Genomic DNA, 21,666 nt, shown 5'->3' with positions numbered 1-21,666 from the left:
TAAATCTATCAATCAAGTCATACAATTAGTTTATAGTATCACCTTCAGGTCATTTCTAATGGAACATTTTTTTTTTCGCATAGAAGTAAGTCCTTGTAACCTCTGCCCTCTGGGGTCAACGATAAGATTATCAAGTGAAAGAATTATGTCAGGATTTCACATAATCAATCTTTCCTTCTGCACAATATTCGGGTGGGTTCGGTGGCTACAAAGGGAGTATAGACATACACTATGAAGAAGTTTGACAAATTGAATTTTAACTCACAAAAGCAAAACATCATACATATTGTCTTTTCATAATATTTGAAAGAGTTTGAGTTCTACTCATATGTAATTTACTTGTATAATTTGAGTTTTTACATCTCTACTAAATTTATATATTAAAACAAATGTTCTTCGAAATTGAAATTTGTTCTTTTGAGCTAAGAGAATACAACTGAGAGCTTCTTGATCTTCAAATGCTTCCTGATGATATATATACCAATGCTTCTCCCAAGTACACCACTGCAGCTCCAATTTCAAACCCTCCTAGCCAACCATCTTTGCCACTAATACTCTCTTTAACAACAAAACCCCATCTGAGAAACATGCCATCAATAACACGATTCGATTCTAATCTTGTTGAGGTAAAACCACGGAAAAATAAGATGTGGGTATCTCGTTAGTATTATTATGTGATTCAACCTAAAACTTCCTCGAGGCTACAGACATTATAAACGAAAAGGGCATTATTATAAATATGACTGACTAGCTTCTACGTGTGAAAATGTACCTCTGGAACCTTTTCTTTTGTATTGTAGCTTTGTTGTACTACTCGTTGCTTTTCCTGTTCACAAAATTTCTGGACTCCTGAAAATGTAAAGGTTCATTTCCCCAACAAGTCCATCCAGCAAACAGTTCTCTAGCAAATAGCTCTATACATCGAGCCGGTTTGGGTCCTGGTACATAATCCAATAGCAACTCTAACAACGTCAAGGAAAATGGAAAGGGCTTCCCACAATCATCGTTAGAGATAGACAAGTATAGAAAGCATATAAGACCAACAGTTATAAGTATGTAGTTGGATACTCCCAACTGGAGGCTTCCTTGAGTACTCTCCGGGGACACTGATAATTACTTGGTTTTCTTGAAGAGGCTTCCTTGTAGAAAGAAGCGGAGGATCCATTTCCTGCATACAATTCACCGAAACATCATTACCATGATAAAGGAGAATCGGTTCTTAGAGAAGATGCATCTTTCAGAGGAAAACAACTCACTTCCCCATGACAATAGCCTAGAAGAAGACATTCATATGGTCTGTGGTGAAAGAGGTCTAATTCACCGATCAACGATCCATCTCCTTTAACCTGTATTCACTAACAACCACAAATAAATAAATAGCGGATGTGATATTGCTGTTTACAAGCTTAAACTTACGGGTAAAACTAAGTAAAATTACCTTTAACCAGAAAAGGGTAGCTGCATAATTAACACCCCAGGTGGGGAAAAGTTCTTTTTCTACAAAAATCCGCAATTTCTCTCTATTTGTCACCCATAGAGCCACAAGGGCTCCTTTAGTATGCGTTAATTGCTTAATAGGAAGGGATAGGAAGTATCGATTAGGCAATGTTGGGTACCTGAGTTGCCGAGGCGATCACAAAAAAGTCAGTCACGTATGAACAGAAAATGCAAGAACTTTTATAGTACAAGATCTGGTTAGTTCGAAGACAATATCCGCGAAAACTAAACTTTGGTGTGTAACAAATGAGAGTAAAGTGAATGGGTCCGGAGCATTATGTAAGTATGATAATCATATATAACTTCACAAAGATAGCTACTTCTTTCCCAATGGAAGATAATTAGAATATCCACCATATTTTCTTTAGCAAAAACAAATAAAAAATGATACTTACATTGACTTCTGGCTCGCACTTCCATTTTCCCACGGTGGATCAATCACAATGAGATTGAACCCATTGTCATTCTTAGCTGCAGGGTTAGTCATTTAAATTTCAATAAGCAGTAAGTACAACTAGAAAAGGAAATGCGCTTTGCACCACTGCCAGTAGATACGCAGCTCTGTTCCTTTTAGGAAGTTTCTAAACAATGGATTTTTTGCTACTTGTGTGCCTTACCGAGAAAAAAAGAGTACATAAGTTCATGTACTCATATTACTATGTCCACCCTCAAAGTTACAGAAATTGACTTAAGGTACAGAAAAGAGATTAGTATGTGGCAATTACCAGGAATCAGGTCATGAATCTGCTTCAAGTCAGACTTCCACATGATTAGAAACATTGAGAATATAAGAATATATAAGAACATGTAGACCTAACATCTAAAAATAATTAATAGAAAAACTAACCGTGCAAGATATTAGTGAGAAAACTCACTTGATACTATATAGTAAATGAAAATGGGACTCAGATATTATACCATATAGAAGCAGCTCTGTGCGGGTATTACATATCGATTGTTAAGAAACCCTGCCTCCGCATCAAAACAAGTTTCATTCACAACTAAGTTATTAAAAACTGGCACCAATTCTGGTTCGGCGTATTGGGTAAGGGAAGATCCTGAATCACCATCAAGCAAGTAAAAGTTAATAAGATCCAAAATTCTATACCAACTTATGAAACATTAAGTGACGAGATACTGGGACCAAGTGCAAGCCAAAGAATCACAACGTAACTTCATCACGTTTTCCCGTTTTTTTAGAGACACAAGAAGGTGTTAATTTTGTAGTCATCCAACCAAAACCAATTGACGATGACTAGAGAACATTAAGATGTTATATTCTCAGTCAATAGTGAATCTTTTCCATGTAAAAATATTCCTACAAATGGATCATATTCCACTCCGAGGGCAAGATAATACGTAGCTTGGTACTTGGACCTTGAACTTTAGGCATATAATTAGCACTAACTGAAGAAAATGTCTTCTGATCAAGATGGCAATACGATCAAATGGTCGTAAGGATTGGTTGATGAAGATCATCAAGTTCAGTCACTTTATGGTCGTAGTATTTAGCTATAAACCAACTACAATTTGTGAGTCAAGTGGTTGGTTTGCGGCTAATGGTGACTGAATCCTACAGCAGATAACACATTTAGAACATCAAACTTGATCCACAAACGCGACTAGAAAGGCGAAGGTGTGAGTCTCGGCCAAAGTGTCTGAGAGCTCTAGTCTCGAGTCAAGGTGGTGAAGACGAGAAGCCCGGCATAGTGTCGGGCATAGGGATGCACTTACCTGGTCTAGGCACGGCCTGCATGGCCCGACTGATTACAGAGACCAGGGCAAGGTAGATTCGGGTTGCGGAGCCCATGCCCATGCGGGAAGTCCTAGTCCTACTAGGACTGGACCTCGGGACAGCATAAGGCTGCTGGCCTATGTTCCACCGCGGCACCGCCTGTTCCTACCACCCTAAGGCTTAATGCCTACTTGCCTAGGTTATAAATATAACCAAGAGATGAAGCTTAGGGTAACAAGGCAATTCGGTCACAAAGGGGTTAGCAACACAAGTTGATTATTATCTTTCTTCTCCCCTAGCCGAATCTAAGGGAGAGAGAGAGAGAAACTATTTTAGTCATTCAATTGAAAGAGAGGTGTTTCCTAGTTCTTTAAGTCGAAGGATTACCATCATAAAGTCTTCATCGTTGTTCTAGCTAACCTCCCGATCAAGGTGTCGAGCTCGTGTGCTTCAAGTAGAGGAACCTCGTCTGAAGTTCTTGATCTTCATACAGGAAGGAGCATATTCTTATTCTTATTGTTAAGGGAAGTGAGAGTAAGGTATATGTTTCTACAACCTCAAACTAATCCATATTAGATTTGTGCATGCGACTCTAAGTATTTGATGCTAGATCTTAGACATTTCAATTTCCATTAATATACCCAAAACTAATTGTACCAATAATATTTTCCATAATACTAAGAGCGGTAATTTTGCCTCAATTCAACCACTTGGTTTGGGATTTCTTCTAGTCGAATCCTATAGATTCATCTATTATCTATAAATCAGTTTAGAAACAATGATAATTTAGTTGTAAACGAAGGGGAAACACAAACGGGAAAATCTTCCAATTTCTCTCCGAATATTGAATATGGGGCAATCTAATTTCAATGGTGTATATCAAAGATAGTACTAATAATAGTTGCATACCATCTATACTAAAACATAAATGAAATAAGATGACATTTTTTTTTTTGACAAGTTGATTGAGAAATACCTTCATCTTCTTGGGTTGGCTTACTTTCATGATGATAATATATAGAAATCTCATACAAAGGAGCTTGCCAAACATTTCCAAGCTCAACTAAAGACTGTTTCAAATCTTCTTCTTTTTCTTCTTCTTCAATGTCAACACAAGAAGAAATACCATCACTCTTTAAATTACGAATAAACATTAGAAGTTCTTTAGCTTCTAGTAAAACTTCATGAGCTCTCAATAGTATTGGCCTTGCTTCCTGATACCCAAATTACTTATCATGAAGAAGATAAGAACTAAAATCAAATTGGTATAGAAAAGAAAATGGGGGAGTTAATTTACCTGATGACGTTGATTTGCTGATAATTCTCTTTCGTTAAGAGAATAAGAAGATCTACCCTTTTTTCGTTTTCTGGGGTTAGTAGAAACCCTAGTTTTTTCTTCATTGTCGTCATGATTAGATGATGATGATGATGATGGGAAGAAACGAGAGTAATAAGTAGAAGGAGAAAGTGAGTGGTGAGTGTATGAACGATTAAGAACTCGAACAGAATCCATGAAGACAATATTATTATTAGAGGTTGAATTGAAACTGTAAATACCAGATTTTAAGAAATGTTTGAATGTTTTTTCGTCGTTTGCTTTTGTTTCCGCCATTTTTTTTTTTTAAGATTAAAGTGACGATGAACCAGAAGGAGTGACTCGCTATAAAGCTTTCAACCGGGTATTGGACTACACGTCTACACCTAAAGAGCCTTTGATTAGTCGACTGGGCCGGCCTAAAATAGGCCCACACTAGACGATCCACGTCGAAATTCTTCCTAGAATCTGTCTGGTTTTTCTTGCTTCCTAGCATCTTTCACTAATATCAGTTGGTTTGATTTAAGCGTTTCAGTAATCCACGACGAAAACAGACCAAACTAATTTGCCTTGATTTGTTTTCTAACCATTCAAACCATTGGCGGTGGAGATTGGAGAGGACAAAAATAAGATTTCTACGGTGAAAATTGCTATTCGGTTATTGGCCGGTGATCTTCATCCGACGAAAATGATGTCGAAATTTGGGTAATAATTTGACTTGGTAATAAATTGGTTAATGATAGTGAGTGCAAAATAAATGGATTCATAAATAGTGAGTGCGAATTAAATAAATGGGCCGATATCACTTCATTTCGTAACCCAAATCCTTTATGTTTGACGTTGATGGGCTTCATAAGTCTCAATGGAGCATAAAATAAGTTTATCGACGCGCAAAACGTTTTATAAAGAGTGATGCTAGAGAATATGAAAAATTAAAACAATTACATACAGAAATTCTATGTAGTCTGATATGATTCCCTATTTAACATATCAGAATCATCAAAAGTAGGAATCATATCAATGGACATATTATTTATGCGTTAATGTGTGTGATTTTTTTTGTTCTCTGAAGGGGGGAGACAAATGTGGGTGTCAAAAGTGTAAATGGTTGGAATAGGGATGGGCATAGTTAGGTGGGTTGGTGAGAGAGAGAGACGCCTGACAAAAGAGTGACGTAGCGTGGCAGATTAGAAAATCTGAGAAGTCCAGCAACCAATTACAGGTTGCAAAGTGTACGGTAATTCAGCTTTCCTCCCCCACACACCACATCTAAACCCTAAAATTACATTCATTACCAAAATATCCCTATCTTCATTCACAATGACAGGTTCCCCCCCTCGATGGCTCGATGTAAAAATCTAAAGAGGCATTAGTTAGTATTTCATATTGACAGCGGATACTATGTCCAACCACGCATAATTGGGATTATGAAGAGAGATGGGATAGTGTCGATATCAAATCAGATTATTTGTGATTGGAATAATGAAGTAATTTGTTTAAATACAACTAACTATATGTTCAATCTCTCATCAAAAAAAAAAAAAAAAACTATATGTTCAATAACATACTTTATTCTATGTGTCTATGTATGACATACTTAACCTCAGTTTCAATGGTCTATTCCTTAACAAAAAAAGTTTCAATGGTCTATTCAAATGAACAAGACAGTAAACATCAAATGTTAAATATAAATCTATTGTAATTCTAATTAATTCAGACATCAAATGAGTAAAAGCTTTTTCCCACTTACTCTCTAGCTTTGCTTTTGGCTTTGGGGATGGGTAAGTGGGTTAGGAAATACTCTCTCTCTCTCTCTCTCTTTCTCTTTAGATCTCTGTTTTCATTTGACAATCTTTTTTTGGCGGTCCAATTTACTTTTTTTTTTTTTGTTGAGGTACCGGTCCAATTTACTTGTTTGTTTGTTTTCTCTCCTTTATTTCCTTGTGTTTAAAAGCATTGATTGATTTCAACAAAGGTTTTGTCAAAAGCAAAAAAAAAAAGAAAAGAAAAGATTGTTTTGTGTTGTGGGGTTATAGATTGATTGAACACTTCTTCATCATCATCATCATCTTCTTATAGTCTTAAGCTAAATTGGTAACCGTTGCTTTTCGCCTTAAAACTGTGATTGAACAAGAAAAAGACATTACTTCCCGCGTTTTCCATCCCCCTCCCTTTCTCTTTCTCTCTCTCTCTCTCTCTAGCTATTTTCTCTCTCCTGTTTCTCATGCGTGCAAGCCACAGTCATTTTCTCCTTCAAAAATGGCTTTTTAACGGTTTTTAGATTCTATCTTAACAATACCCACTTCTTCTTTTTCAACAACATTGCTTCTTTCTTTCTAATTTCTTGCCTCTACTCTCAGATTTCCTCTCTTTCTTTTTTATTATTTCTTTTGATACCTCAAACTGAAAGTATAGTTCACCATAAAAAGCTTTGGAGTTTTTTTTTTTTTTTGAATTACTTACCCTTGATTGGAGGATCTAATCTTCAGGTAATTTGCTAATCAAATTTCTTTCATTTAGTATGATTTTTAAGATATACCCAATTGTTAGATGTTGATTCTAGTTTCACATTTGAGTAATCTAGACTTTCGGCTGGAAAAAATAACTTTAGGGGTTATTATAGCTTAAGAGTTAAGATAATCTACTAATATGATCTACAAATATATCATCTATTTCTCACATTCTAAACCCTAATTTGCACATATAGGAAATAACAATTGATGAGCAAATTGCCTTGTATTTCTAGGGACTAATCCGCTGTTGCCATCGGTGGGATTTCGCCCAAAACTTCAGAATTTCTACTTAGTTCTGTTATAGGATCTAATTTTCATGTAATCAACATATCAAGTTTTCATAGTTCAACAAAAAAAAAAAAAAAACATATCAAGTTTTCACATTTCTATGATTTAGTTGTTTTGATCGAAAAAGTTCACCTCTTTTCGCTTCAAAGTTGATGTCTTTATTGTCCTACTTCCTATCCTGTACCATTTGATGTGGTTTTCAGCTAGAAATAATTGAAGGGTTCTCATAGTTTGAGCTATCTTTCGTTTGTAGAGATGGGAGGACAATTGAGCAAAAAGACAGGCGAATCTCCGCCGGTTATTCAATTACATAATGAATTGGAGTATAGAGCGGGTCTAAGTTCATACGAAGCTGCGTGTAAACTCGATCCAGATTTGCAATCTTTTGATGCGGCATTACAACACCGAACAAGTCAAGTCATTAGCACTCTTACAGCTGGTGTAGAGGTTCGAGCTTTATCTCTAGATTCGTTAAGAGATGTTACCGGATGTTTATTAGAGATGAACGAAGAAGTGGTAAAGATCATCTTAGATTGTAAACAAGATATTTGGAAGAATCAAGATCTTTTCGAACTAGTTGAAGAGTACTTCGAAAACAGTTTACAAACACTAGACTTCTGTACGGCTCTCGAAAAATGCTTGAAGAAAGCTCGCGACAGTCAGTTGATAATTCATGTAGCTCTTCAACAGTTTGAAGAAGAAGATGGAGTTGGACAAAAGAAGTATCTAAGAACTGTTGAAGAATTAAAGAATTTCAAGGCAGCTGGGGATCCATTTACCGATGAGTTCTTTCAGATTCTGAAATCGGCTTATAAGCATCAAGTCACAATGCTAGAGAAACTGCAAGCTCAAAAGAGCAAACTTGATAAGAAGATGAAGTCAGTAAAGGCATGGAGAAAAGTCTCGAGCATTATCTTTGCCGCAGCTTTTGCTACTGTGTTGATATGTTCGGTAGTGGCGGCCGTGATGGCTGCACCGCCCGTTGCAGCGGCTCTGGCAGCGGCAACTTCAATTCCACTTGGGTCCATGGGGAAATGGTTTGATTCTCTATGGAAGAAATATGAGGATGCACTAAAAGTTCAAAAGGAAGTAATAAGTTCAATGCAAGTAGGGACCTATATTGCAATTAAAGACTTGGATAGTATTCGGGTTCTAGTCGATCGATTGGAAGAGGAGATTAAATCTTTATTAGCAAATGCTGATTTTGCTCTTAAAGAAGAGGAGGCAGTGAAAATTGGGATCAAGGAGATAAAGAAGAAGCTAAGTGTATTTATGAAGAGCATTGAAGATTTGGGCGAAAACGCTGATAGATGCAGCAGAGATATTAGACGAGCAAGGACAGTGGTCTTGCAGAGGATCATCAAACAACCAAACAACTAAAGAGGCTTCCTGGTACGATTTATTGACACTTCTCTCGTTTTCGAATTCTATTTATGTCGACAAAAAATTCGTATGCCTGCTTGCTTGGATCCATCGGTTTCGATTCGTACTAATGAATAAATGACAACAAAGAAAATTGAGGTACATTTGTTGTATCTCATGTTTATGCATATGTAATATTTCCATTTCGAAATCAATAGTGTTTCCTGTTTTTTAGATTCGTTCGGTTCTAATAAAGCCCGAATTCTGTGGGGGTATTCATGTATTATGTAATAGAATCGTTCTAATAGAGTTTGGGAGGTACTTGACTAGCTCCAATGTTGTTAACAGTAATGGATTCTACATAGTTTTCTGTCGGCAATGCTAGAACTATATGCTTCAACCACATTATGTAGTAATTCGTTGAAGAAATTTTGAACCAAGAACAAGTGCAAGTGAATTTATTTAGATCTTTGATAAGTTATTCGATTCTAAATCTTCTCTCTTAGCAAAACTAGAACTCGTGCTAGTTTTTTTCGGCCATTAAGATCCTTCACTCCGTTTCTATTTCAGTCGTTCTATGTACTATATTTCTGTCCTCTTATTTCAATTAGCTTTGATAGGTATGTAGTTATATCCTATAAACCATAGGTTGCCAGTGACAGTCCAAAACGATAGTGAGTTAACCGAGTGGTCAAGGATACTTGGTTAAAGTCCTTAGAACAGCTGTCTGACCTTAAAGTTATACACTAACAATGCTTTTAGCTAAGGGATTGCTGTCCTAGGTTGTGATCTCTTTTTCTATAAGTCAGGATATGAAATCTAACTCGAGGTCTGAATTGACTCGAGTTTGTTTTCAAATTGTTTGTTTTTGTCTAATTCGAACAGTTGATGCAGGTTTATTTTGGGTCTATTTGATTCGGATAATGAGAAGGAAAAGAAAGACACCACCATAGACTCACAAACCACATGAAATGAGAATTCAGCTGTCATTTAGACCCTTTCCTAGGTAGAGCTTAATATGTGTTTACCATGTTTTTTCGAACTAGAAATTCTGAAATTGGTTCTCATTGTTCGACGCGCCTAATGATCTTAGCCTATATTTATGTAGAGTCTTATAGAGTACTTGGATGGGGACATTATGTGTTTTCTTTTAGGTCTTCACCATCTAAAATGGAAGGGAAAGATAGAAACAATGTTATTTTGAATCTTTGTATTTAATGTGTGTTGATAGGTGTGAAACCCACCTAACTATTCCTTCCATTTTTGTACCTTAGGAAAACATTTACTCTTACCATTCTTGCTCGAAGAAAACATTATCTCTTGTAAGCTCAATATGGAGAAAAATCAATGCAGTGGGTCCTACCTATTTACCTCAAGCACCTAGATGAATTGCCCTAGTTTTGTGACAAAGTGATATCGTATAGAGTTACCAAACTATAATGGTCGGCCACTATCTTAGAGATATTTCCTTTTTGATAGTAGGTAAGTTGATAAAAAAAATTATTTTGTTCTTGTTTCTCCCAAACTCTCCACTGGCATTTCTTCTCCGTGATAAAGGTTGTCGTCAAACTGTTCTTTTGGCGACCTTCAAAGTTCTTTCTTCGAGTTTTTCGTTCACCTCTTTCGACCGCTACAACCACCATTTTATTTCATCTCTTTCTCCTTTTTATCTTTTCTTCCTCATTCTTCCTTTTTGTCTTCCTCCCTCACTCTTTTCTCCTCCTTCTCCAAGTGTTTGGGGAATCCCCAAACCAAGTTGGGCATTGTCAGCTTATTGGTTTTTCGGAGGGAAATCCCCCCAATTCTGACGGAAGAAGCTCTTTTCTTTGTCAGAACAGATAGAAAGAGAGAGCAAAATTTGATCATCATAAAAGAAATATATATTTCTTTTTCGATAATTGAATCATAAATGATTCAAACTAGAACTAGATAGATAAATTGAGAAACAAATCCAACTGATTTCTTTTTTTTTTGTATGGAGGGGTGAGATAGAGATAGAAAATCTCCTGTAAGGTGAGATTTAGGGCGTTTTTTTAATCTGATTGGGAAAATCAAAATCAAAAGATTACGATCTTTCCATATTCATCAGATAAACCGAACAATTGTCACTGGAGGGAGTCGCAAAAAATTTAATAAAATCCACCATTTCTCTTTAAAAAATTTACCCAACTTTTTTTGAAGTTTTGAAAACGGCGGCCTACCAATCCTTACTTTTCTCTCCATCTCATAATCTAAACGTGTTTTGACTCTAATTAAATGAATGAGAGCTTCCTTTTTAAATTTTAACAAGAGCCAAGCCTATAAAACTAATTTAAATTGGCTATTATATGTCCTTGTCTAAGTTAATTAGCCTCTTTTCTCTCTCTGATTAAACGTGATAATAAACTTGTGAAAATGATGATCAATTCATCCTCCTACCGTTTTTTTCTGGATCCTTATCATATACCAAGTTAAATATAATTGAAACACAATCAAGACAACACTTTTGCAAAAAAAAAAATCAAGACAACACTTCAACGTTTCAAACACTATGCTTTCTATCTCATCCCATCTACATCAATTATATACCATTCGACCTCTTTGTCAAAGTTACAATCACCCCATAATTTTCCTCCTTAACCTTTGATTACTCTACTCGTCACCAATTTTTGTTTCTTATGTTTAGGTATAGCCTCACGCTTAACCTTTAGGTTGACATTAATTTTGAACTGCGCCATCTTTGTGATTTAAGCGGATCGTTTTGTTTTTATCCATCCCTAAATTTCGTCATTATAAATAACTTTTATAAATAATTTGTATTGCTCAGTTGGTAAGACTTGTATTCCAAAATTTTAGAAGTCTCAAATTCAATTTTCAAAGAGAATAAACATTTATTCTCTATATTTATCTCATACTAGGTTCCCTCCCCGTCCTACGGACGGGGAAGATCCCTCTTGGCTAACGCCTTCGAAGAGAACAAAAATAAATTGTAGGTTAAACCGAGAAGACACGATTTCTCTGAGATAATTAAAAACATTTCTCTTAGATAATTAAATGAGTTATGATATTTTGGATTTAAAAGTGAAAGAAGGTGGAGAGTATAATGGTAGCTATAATTAAGGAGATTTGTTAGGCAGAGTTAAAAATAAATTTGGAGGTTTTGATTTCATGAGAAAATTAAGGAACTTTTTAACTTGAAATTAGAAATGTGCAAAGGTGGGTAGTTTTGGCCGTAGGTATTAGGTAGTTTTTTTTTTTATATTGTAACCGAATAATCAAAAGTGGGAGAAAAACAATTAATTGCGCAATCGTGAGAGATAAAAGTGGGAGATTGTAACCAAATAACCAAAAATAATTAATTGTTTACACTAATACCCTTGTTGTTTAAGTCAAATTACACTAAGGAGATTTTATATCAGTCGTTCGATCTAATCAAAGGTAATAAAATGAACGGTCAGACTTATCCCCTGGATAACCGACTGACCTGTTTTAATTGTTTACACTAATACCCTTGTTGTTTAAGTCAAATTACACTAAGGAGATTTTATATCAGTCGTTCGATCTAATCAAAGGTAATAAAATGAACGGTCAGACTTATCCCCTGGATAACCGACTGACCTGTTTTAATATAATAGATGACTATCTCTCAAAAATCATTTATCTCTCGTGTAATTTTTGTGAACCTACTTATAAAGTAGGTAAAGAAGATGAGGAGTAGTAGTATATTTTTTTTTTTTTTGATAAAAAGTAGTAGTATATAGTGTTAGGTTAACCCCACATTAGTTGTGAAAGGGGCAGGGGGTGCATTAATAAGTGTGAGAGAAGCCTTACCTCTTGAACTAGCTTTTGGGGTGAGAGAGACCCAAAGCCACCCAACATATAGAGTTAACAAATAAGAAAGAGACACAAAGATTATTTAACTATGTGGGACTATAAAGGTCCTTATACTTCCCTGTATCATATCATAGTATACAATATTACTCGTAAATAAACTTGTTTTGACTATAATTAAATGTAATCAGAAGAAACCTCCATGTTTAAATGGTTGAGAACTTCCTCTTTAAGAAGAGCATATAGCATAAAAGTAGTAATTTGTTTGTCCTTCTCTAGTCACTGACCTCTTTTCTCCCTCTAATTAGCTTCTCTCCCTACTAGACATGATATTTATCTCTTGAAGATGATGATCACCCTCGAAGTAATCTTATAAATCTTTATCATATACCAAATTAAATATAAGTACGACAAAATGAACCATAATAGTCTTTGTAACTCAAACTTATCACAATTTCATTATTGTAAATGAACTTTTAATGTAATAACTGTAAAAAATAAAATTAAATTGTGAGTTTGAATTACTGAAAGAACAAAATAATTGGCACCCAGTTTCAAAAATCTATTGGTCCCTAATATTTTACAACAATTACAAAAATAACGGTGGACACTCAAACTCTTCATGACTTGTATGAGAGATAAAGAGCAATACAAGTGTAAAGACAGATAAAAGTGGGAGGTGTACAAATTGTAAACGGCCACAGAGCACGATAGAGTCGGCCGCAAAAATAGGACGGGATGAGGACCCATCATTATCAGGCTTTCTGCTCTCTATCGCCTGATTGCTTGATTTACTACTTCTGGGCCCACCCTTATATTTTGCACGCCATCAATCAATTATATGTAATCTCTTTTCAAAATATTCATTACTAATAAAATGGATATATTTAAATTAAATCCAACGGTAGGATCTAAGGGAACATGATCTAACGATCAGTAAATGTGTAGTACAAAATGAACGGTTAGATGTAAAAAGTTATGGCGGGAAAATTAGATATGGGAGAGGGAAAAAAACAAAAAGGGGTCAGGTGTCTGTCGGATAAGACAGACCGCTGACGGGAATTAACTTTTTTCCATGTCACGTTCTTCCACGGATTTGCCGTTTCCGTTACTTTTCTTAATTATTATTTAGACGTTTCTTTTTTTTTTTTTTTTCTTCACCGCAAATTTAATTGACCAAAATGCCTACCACACTTTTTAAATTACAATCATATCCCCACTAACCCCACAACCATGGTCCATGTTTAGTTTTTTTTTTCTTTAACGGAAGTAGAAAATCATTACATGTTTGATAATAATATATATAATATGAAATGGCCAGCGCTTTGGGGATAGCTAAATAGTTTCCGAGGTGTAAAGACTTGGTCAAAAATTGGTCAATTTTGTTTGACAATTTTATTTAGGGGGAAAGCAAAATACTTCTCCACCTCACCTCTCTCTCTCTCCACCTCACCTCACCTCTATCTTCTCCGATTAGGTCGCCGACCGGAAAATTTTTCCGGCCGGCGACCACTAAAAGAAAAAATATTTTTTATTTCTCCGGAAAATTTCTAAAATTCTACATAATCCCTTTAAATTTTCACACCCCGGAAACTATTTAGCTTTCCCCAAAGCGCTGGCATATGAAATACATCATAAAATAAAGTATTCCAATAATTGTCATCATTATAGATACTTTAAATTCATAAAAATCATAGTAGGGAAGTCTATTTATCATTACATTTTTAATACAAGTCATTTGACTTTTCTAGTGTGTGATTTCAACCGAAATTTTAACGTGGAGTTGAAATGCCATAACTAGAGCGCGTGCAGTCACATTGTAATCTTATACTCATTCCGCACATAATGACCTAAGTAATTGCAATGAAACATTATTACTATATAATACGATGATGACATTAATGTATCTAGTTTGAATAAACTCGTTACTCTCTACATAAACAACTATTGGGCGACAAAATACCTAGAAAAATGCCAAAAAGGATGCCATACACAAACCTACCTTAAGATACTAATCAAACCATTTATGGACGAGATGTTCAAATACCTAAGTTTAGAACATCTTTTAATACTCACTGAACTAAAAAAACAAACAAATTACTACTACACTAATCAAAGAAGAAGATTAAGAGGGTTCGGGGTATTTAAGTAATTTCAATACTAGTCAAAGAAACGGTCAACACCTCCCAAAAATGTAACCGCTTAATTATAGAGAGAGGAGGTCCTTCTAACACGGTGGTGGTGGTGGTGGTGCTCCAAGCGTGCAATAACGAACCAAACTTCATCCTACGTGTCTTCACTCTATTGGTTCAATTGAGGTCGTCGGGATTCATAGCTTGCAGCAAAATAGAGAGAGAAAAAGAAATACTAGTATACTCCAGTAGTAGATATAAGGAGTCACTTTCATTTCTCTCTTTCTCTCTCTAACCCTGAGCTCTCTCTGTGTGTGTTTTCCCACTGAGGGTTTAATAATTTTCTGAATTTTTGTTCTTCGAATTCAGATTAGAAAATCATTAGTATTTATTAGAGGGTTACATGCAGTTAATACCCTTGATCGTTGAAATTTTTTTTGTTAAGAATTGGATCAATTTTAAGTAAGAAATGCTTGAAACAGTAGAAACTTCTGTTATTAATGGAGGAGGAGTAGGGGGTGGTGGGTTTTCACAGATTCATCAGAGCTGTGGTGGTGGTGGCGGTGGTGGTGGTGAGAGTAGTGAAGAAGAACTCTCTGTTCTTCCTCGTCATACCAAAGTCATTGTTACCGGTAACAATAGGACTAAATCTGTTCTTGTTGGTCTTCAAGGTGTTGTCAAGAAAGCAGTTGGTCTTGGTGGATGGCATTGGCTGGTAAAAATTCTATTTTTTAGGGTTTCATTAGATTATTGCTTTTGTAATTTAAACAAATGGGTTTGTTTCTAATTTCAAGTTTAGGGTTTCTTTTGATATGCAATGTTGGTAGGTTTAAATTGGTATCTTCACTTTGATTAAACTGAATATGGGTCGTTTTAGTCATTAATTTCTGTATTATCTTATAATGCATGACTATTTAGGTAAGAATTTGAACTTGATTCATGAAATTTGTGGTTTTAAGACAATTATTTAGGGTTTTGATTCTTGATCATAAGTTGCTTATTACTGTTTTTGGTTAATTTGTCTCAATTTGTTTAGATTTTGATCTTTCCGGATCTATACATCTAATTGGGGATTCATCTAATTTTGGTTTTGTGATTCAGTTTGTTGGTAGATCTAGGGTCTGGGTATATGGGGTTTTCTCAATTATTGGATTGAGGATGAGGTTTTAGATTGGGTTTGATGATTTCTTGCCTTTTGATCTGTTACTGTTCTAGTTATGTCAGTTTGTCATCTTAGTGGTTCTTGATTTTACCCTTTCTCTGCTTTTTAACCCACAGGTTCTTACAAATGGTATAGAAGTGAAGTTACAGAGAAATGCACTTAGTGTTCTTGAAGCTCCTACCGGTAATGAGGATGACGATGATCTTGAATGTGACAATATGCAATGGAATGGGTCAGATTTGGGTGAGTTTGATTGTTCTGAATTTGAGTTAGATTTGGTTTAGTTACTAAGACCTTCTAGTGCTTATAGATCAACAATTTGGTATGAAACACTCAACGATTTCAATAAATTAATGAGTTAAATTTTGACATTCAATGAATGTGATCTTAGTTTGGTTTAGTTTCTTTTAGTTCTATGTTTGGATAATTGAATGTTTTACCTTTGTAATCCATGTCGCCGAGTGGTGTTTCTAAATCGCTCTGATCGGCTCAATTTGTATCAGTAGCTAAGTATAGGAGATCAAACTTGCTTGTGATCTCATTCTGGCCTTAAATCCGTAAAAGAAGATAAGATAGATAATTAAGCAAGATTTATTAATATTCCTGTCAGGGAATTTATTTTGTAAACTATGAAAGCAAGTGGCTCTTGTTTTATGTGATCTTAATTATATTTCCTTAATATATGTGAAAGTTCTTGGGTTGTTTTTCTATGTCTTTAATCTTGTATAAACTACTAATTTTTATACTTTTAGCATCTGATGATACCCAAAGGTCCCACAGACCAAGGCATCGACCACATAAATCGGGTGGGTCATCTCACAAGACCTCCTTCAATAGATCTGTCTCCTGTGATTCTCAGTTCAAGGGGTCTATTTCACCTGCTCGTAACTCTACGGTATTACACGTATTTCTATCTCATTTATTTATATAATAATTTGCTATTTTGCCTCTGTACTTGAGCTTCATATATAAATTTTGTTACAGAAAGTCGATCTGAGCAAACTAGAAATGGCAGCTCTATGGAGATACTGGCGCCACTTTAAACTAGTGAGTAATTTTTTAGTCGGATTTGTTGTTTTTATGAGTTTTTTTTTTGTTGAGAGTTGTTTTTATGAGCTTGGTAGATGAAAAAGAAATCATTTTTATATGTGTGCTTATAATGTTTCCCATAATAATTTTTAGATGGACGTCATCCCTAATCCGACGAAAGAGCAGTTACTTGAGGTTGTTCAGAGGCATTTCATGTCGCAGGTATCCCCACCCACACAAGATATTGTCCTTATTTTCTACTTTGAATATCGGTTAGATTCGTGATATGGGTGACATACCATTACGAATTTTTATATGACGATTTCATATCACGATCGGAATATATTACATAAGATAAGGTCATATCATGCATTATATTTTCTATAAGTAGAATGTATGCAAGCTTAGGCCTAATTTCGGAATGGAATCCGATTGCTTTCTCGAAGCAATTGGATGAGTTGCAGGTGATCGCAGGGTTTGTACAGGCTGCGAAGAGGGTAAAGACTGTCTACAACTGACCTTAGGAGGAGGAGGAAGAGAAAGGAACGGAAACTCCGTATTTTGACGTGCTAACACCATCAAATATAAGTACTGATCACACCATCTTCTTCATGATCACTCAGGCTGTATTTAGCTTATGTAAAGTTATATGTATCCCTAGGGTTTTGAAAGATATTATAGATAGACAGAGAGGGTTCCCAGTATTTAGTAGTAGTAGTAGTATTAGTCCTGAGTTATTATATGTAGATATCTAAACTGGTGACAAAAACAGAGAACTTCAAGAAGCTCTAATGGAACTTCAATGTTTGCTCATACCCTTTTAGTATTTTGCATGTATTTCTTGTTACCCACAATCTCTTGTTGGTTGGGTTCAATTTGGGGTTTGCTTCCGAATGAATTCTTAACCGAGAGGTGAAAAATGTCAAATGGATAGTTTTGGCTTGGTTAGTGTTCGATGATATCATATATTGATATAGAGAAGTAGATGGTATGTCGTTGTTGAAGACGACCCTATCACCTACTGGCTGGTGTGGGGTAATTTGTTGAGGAAGGGTGCTGGTTTTTTAGGAACGGTGCTGTCGACAGTGACATGTTCGACATTTAAACTATATGGTTAGTCTGTCTAAGTCTAATTGCTGTTATGATGGTTAAGTCAAAAGTTATTTAAAGGGTTCAACGAAAACATCAGTAGATAACTAGGTCTATATATATATATAGATAGAGAGAGAGAGAGTGAGAAGATATTGAGGGAGATGTGAGTTCACATGTTAGTGTTGGGGGTAGAAAGGCAGATTCATTCATTAATGAAAATAATGTTAGCCTGCAAGAAATCTCTCAATCATGGGGACCACTCCCCACACCTCTCTTTTATTGGAAGCTGGATGAACCACTGAAATCCCCTCTCCTTCCTTCCTCCTCCTATAAGGAGGAAGGGGGTGTTTTCAGTTTCAGTTGGTGAGTCAGACAAATCTGGTCCATTCAAATTTTAAAAAATATCAGACTAGACCCCCCTAAAAAAGAAGAAAAAGTGAAAGTAGCAAAAAAAGAATATCAAAAAGAAAAAAAAAAGAGACTAGCATAAGGATTGGATTAGGGTAGGTCCATACTTGGGTCTACTCTCTGTCGGTTGGTGATGCTTAGGGAGTTTTAGGGGTGGTGGAAAAAATAAAAAAATTGGTAATCAACACCCAAGTCGGTGAGAGTCCTTAAACTCAGGAGGAAGGCCCTTAACCCGACCCATCTGATAAAATAAGAATTTGAATTTATTGAGGTTTCAAGTGCTATCTAGTTAGTAGCTTCCTGCCCCATTTTGATGCGCTAGTGGTTTTTGTATGGACCTTACTTGGATGTATATTATCGCCGTTTGCCCGATAGACAATTAATGTCAATTTAATATATTTATACATACACATGCCTGTATGTATAGGGAAAATGACTATTTAGATTTACAAAATTATCATAATAACTAAAAACACTTAGATCTTTTCTTATTAAGTAAAAGTTACCAAAATATTATGGTTAATGATAGAATAAGTTTGAAATAATATGATATATTACTAATCAGGTCATTTCTAATTCTTTTTGTTCCGAAAATACCCTCCTATTAAAATTAATTTTCTCTCTCAGACAATCTCAAATTTTTTTTAGGGGTTTTCTCATTGTTCTTCTTCTTCATTGTTGCTGAATCACGGTGATTCTATGGCGAAATTTCTCTTCAACACCGGAGAGATGTGGGTGCCGAGGGGTTGTTGCCCCTTTCCGGCGATCTCCATGGTTTCCTTTATTTGAGAACCAGAGCCGACGATTTCTCTTCCATTTCTAAACGAAACAACCCCTTCCTCTCTCTCTCGCTTTCAACAAAAAATACTCTCTCTCTTTCTTTCTCTATCTAAACTTGTCGCTACTGTTGTTCTTGTTGTTGTTGATGATGATGATGATGATAATAATCCTTCTTTCTTTCTCTCTTGCTTTTGTTTTATAAATGAGGTTATGATGATCAAATCCAAAAACCTAATTAGGGTTTTCAGACTTGAAGTGAAAGATCTCTCTCTATTATAAATCATGGTGAGATATCTATTTCTATTATAAATTTCATCTTTTATCATAATTTTTTTATGATTATAGGGTATTTTGATATCTAGATTATAGCCTTGACTTAGAGATACAACTAGATGGAAATTTAACTAGACTAGAAATTGGTACTTGAAAATCACGATGGGAGATATCCAGATTTAATAACACTCTTAAATGATGTTGACGATGATCTGGTAACGTATTTTTCGAAGTCCAACACCCTCTGGGGTATGCTTAAAATTTATGTACAATTATCGTATTATTAAATGTTCTCAATAGATATTCACTAGTATTTGTGTGCTCGTGTATCAGTAATGTGTTATGTGCAGGCAATGCCATTGTTTCCAATTTCAAGTTTGTGGGTACCTATCATTATCGAAGAAGACTTAGAACTTCGGCTGGGATCCAGAGGTGATTATATGCATCCGTTGTTTGATGTTTAGTCTTAATTCTGCTTGTTTAATGCTTAGCCACAACCTCTGAAGGTTCGCCATTATTATAACAAGGGATATTGTAAGAATGAAACTAGTTGTAGATACTTGCGTGAACAACCCTTATCAGATAGTTTGTTTCAGTATTTTGGGCCAAATGGATCTGAATTTGGAAATGAAGATCATATGTTCTTGCCTGGATCTCTTGAGAAGCTTGAATTGGAGTTGGCTTAACTCTTGAAATCAAGAAGAGGGTATCCTGTCTCAATTGCTGCGTTGCCAATGTTGTATTATGAGAAGTATGGGAAGATACTCCAAGCCGATGGGTATCTAACTGAGAGCCAGAGACATGGGAAGGCTGGATATAGTCTCACCAAGCTTCTTGCTCGACTTCAGAACAGTATTCGCGTCATCAACAGGTGTGATCATAGCCAACTACTCGATGCCTTTCGATATGTTATATATATATATGTGTACATGTGATTGATTAACTGTGATATGAAAAATTAAGTTACAGGCCTCATGGGCAGCACGCGGTAATCTTGGCGGAAGATGCTCCAAGATATGTTGATTACCGAAGTGAGAGGAACGACTCTGTGTCTAGACAGATTTATTTGACTTTTCCGGCTAAGAGCACTTTTACTGAGGAAGATGTTGCCAACTACTTCATGTAAGAAATTGAAAAGTTTGTATTACATAAAAAAATTAATTGGTTTTTAAGCATCTAACTTTAAGTCTGATTTTGTAGGAACTTTGGACCTGTTCAGGATGTGAGGATTCCATGCCAACAGAAAAGAATGTTTGGGTTTGTGACTTTTCTCTATCCGGAGACTGTGAAGAAGATTTTAGGTAAAGACAATCCACACTTTGTCAGCGGTGCTCGGGTTCTTGTGAAGCCTTACCGGGAAAAATCTAGGCTTTCTGACAGGTAAATGTTGTTGATTTACTTCAAACAATTTGTCTATGTGATGAGAACTTATGTTATTCAACATATAATGCAACATTGTTTAAACTTGTGTTTTCGTGTTTGACTCTTTTTTCTACATAGATTAATTTCTGTTTTGTTAGTTTTATTTTTACCTTTGCAGGAAAATGGATACACCAATGGACTACCGTTCTAGCTATCTCCCCGGAGCTACTTCCTAACAACTGCAGTCCCTCGCTAGTACTACTCGAATCATACCACAAATACATCTCTTAGCCTCTTCATGATGTCAAACACATCTCTTAGCCTCTTCACTATGTGAAATTGCAGCAAAAGGTCCAAGGAGGAGGGAAAAGGGTTAAAATTCTTAGAAAGAATAACTAGTATGGTCAGGATTTGGTTTGCTTCCATCTTCCATTCAGGGAGGAAGAATGTATCGAGATTTGATTATCAGAACTAAAACAATTGGAAATTTTGTCCCTCTCATGCATCAAGATTTGATTATCAGAACTTAAAACAATTGAAAATTTTGTTCCTCTTATGTATTGATATTCGATTATCAGGATTTGGTCTTTGCTTCTACAAATGTATGGAAAATGTAAGTTTATTCAAGGTGGACAGAAGGTGTTTGATGAATTTCCTATTAGAGATGTGATTTTGTCGACTTTAATTTTGGTTTGTTATATTAACTGTGGATATGCCATGTTTGCAAATCATGTTCGCAATCTATATTTTGCAAACACAGTTTGTAGTTTACGTTATGCAAACACATGTTTGCAGTTTACATTATGCAAACACATGTTTGCAGATCAGATTGTTGCAAACACGTTTGCATAACAGATTGTTGCAAACACGTTTGCATAACAGATTGTTGTCAGATCGTTGCAAACACG

The 21,666-nt window shown here is 35.5% G+C and overlaps 4 protein-coding genes across 10 annotated transcripts; 3 read left to right on the top strand and 1 right to left on the bottom strand.

Annotated features, from left to right (window-relative positions):
• Positions 1-240: 240 nt before the first annotated feature.
• LOC147541153 (Methyltransferase MT-A70 family protein) lies at positions 241-5,566 on the bottom strand. Of its 4 annotated transcripts, none has more exons than XM_086635414.1 (10): positions 4,530-5,566; positions 4,209-4,446; positions 2,416-2,555; positions 2,223-2,256; positions 1,893-1,968; positions 1,439-1,616; positions 1,257-1,346; positions 1,069-1,168; positions 773-962; positions 241-578 (listed from the first exon to the last, which is right to left on the bottom strand). In XM_086635414.1, the coding sequence occupies exons 1-9, from the start codon at positions 4,842-4,844 to the stop codon at positions 811-813; spliced, it is 1,323 nt and encodes a 440-aa protein (XP_086491540.1). In that variant the 5' UTR covers positions 4,845-5,566; the 3' UTR covers positions 241-578; positions 773-810. The 4 variants fall into 4 exon arrangements, with proteins under 4 accessions (XP_086491540.1, XP_086491541.1, XP_086491542.1 ...); XM_086635415.1 differs by having other exon boundaries at positions 241-617; positions 4,530-4,909; XM_086635416.1 differs by having other exon boundaries at positions 241-612; positions 4,530-4,909.
• Positions 5,567-6,332: 766 nt separating this feature from the next.
• LOC147541152 (UPF0496 protein 1-like) lies at positions 6,333-9,089 on the top strand. The gene is made up of 2 exons (XM_086633394.1): positions 6,333-7,036; positions 7,602-9,089. The coding sequence occupies exon 2, from the start codon at positions 7,604-7,606 to the stop codon at positions 8,726-8,728; it is 1,125 nt and encodes a 374-aa protein (XP_086489520.1). The 5' UTR covers positions 6,333-7,036; positions 7,602-7,603; the 3' UTR covers positions 8,729-9,089.
• A 5,665-nt stretch (positions 9,090-14,754) lies between these two features.
• On the top strand, positions 14,755-17,656 carry LOC147541151 (uncharacterized). The gene is made up of 6 exons (XM_086633393.1): positions 14,755-15,367; positions 15,931-16,057; positions 16,567-16,709; positions 16,799-16,861; positions 16,997-17,065; positions 17,290-17,656. The coding sequence occupies exons 1-6, from the start codon at positions 15,122-15,124 to the stop codon at positions 17,359-17,361; spliced, it is 720 nt and encodes a 239-aa protein (XP_086489519.1). The 5' UTR covers positions 14,755-15,121; the 3' UTR covers positions 17,362-17,656.
• A 1,333-nt stretch (positions 17,657-18,989) lies between these two features.
• LOC147541150 (zinc finger CCCH domain-containing protein 18-like) lies at positions 18,990-21,443 on the top strand. Of its 4 annotated transcripts, none has more exons than XM_086638481.1 (5): positions 18,990-19,408; positions 19,747-20,267; positions 20,366-20,518; positions 20,597-20,776; positions 20,937-21,443. In XM_086638481.1, exons 2-5 carry the CDS (start codon positions 20,131-20,133, stop codon positions 20,992-20,994), a joined length of 528 nt encoding a protein of 175 aa, XP_086494607.1. In that variant the 5' UTR covers positions 18,990-19,408; positions 19,747-20,130; the 3' UTR covers positions 20,995-21,443. The 4 variants fall into 4 exon arrangements, with proteins under 4 accessions (XP_086494607.1, XP_086494605.1, XP_086494606.1 ...); XM_086638479.1 differs by having other exon boundaries at positions 20,917-21,443; XM_086638480.1 differs by having other exon boundaries at positions 19,007-19,408; positions 20,360-20,518.
• The last annotated feature ends 223 nt before the right edge of the window (positions 21,444-21,666 follow it).

The sequence above is a fragment of the Eschscholzia californica genome, unplaced genomic scaffold, assembly GCF_041429995.1.
Source record: "Eschscholzia californica isolate CP2 unplaced genomic scaffold, dmEscCali1.0.p SCAF_4, whole genome shotgun sequence".
Classification (NCBI taxonomy): domain Eukaryota; kingdom Viridiplantae; phylum Streptophyta; class Magnoliopsida; order Ranunculales; family Papaveraceae; genus Eschscholzia; species Eschscholzia californica.
The sequence above is the reverse complement of the archived record's forward strand: the minus strand, read 5'-3'. Positions and strand labels throughout refer to the sequence as shown.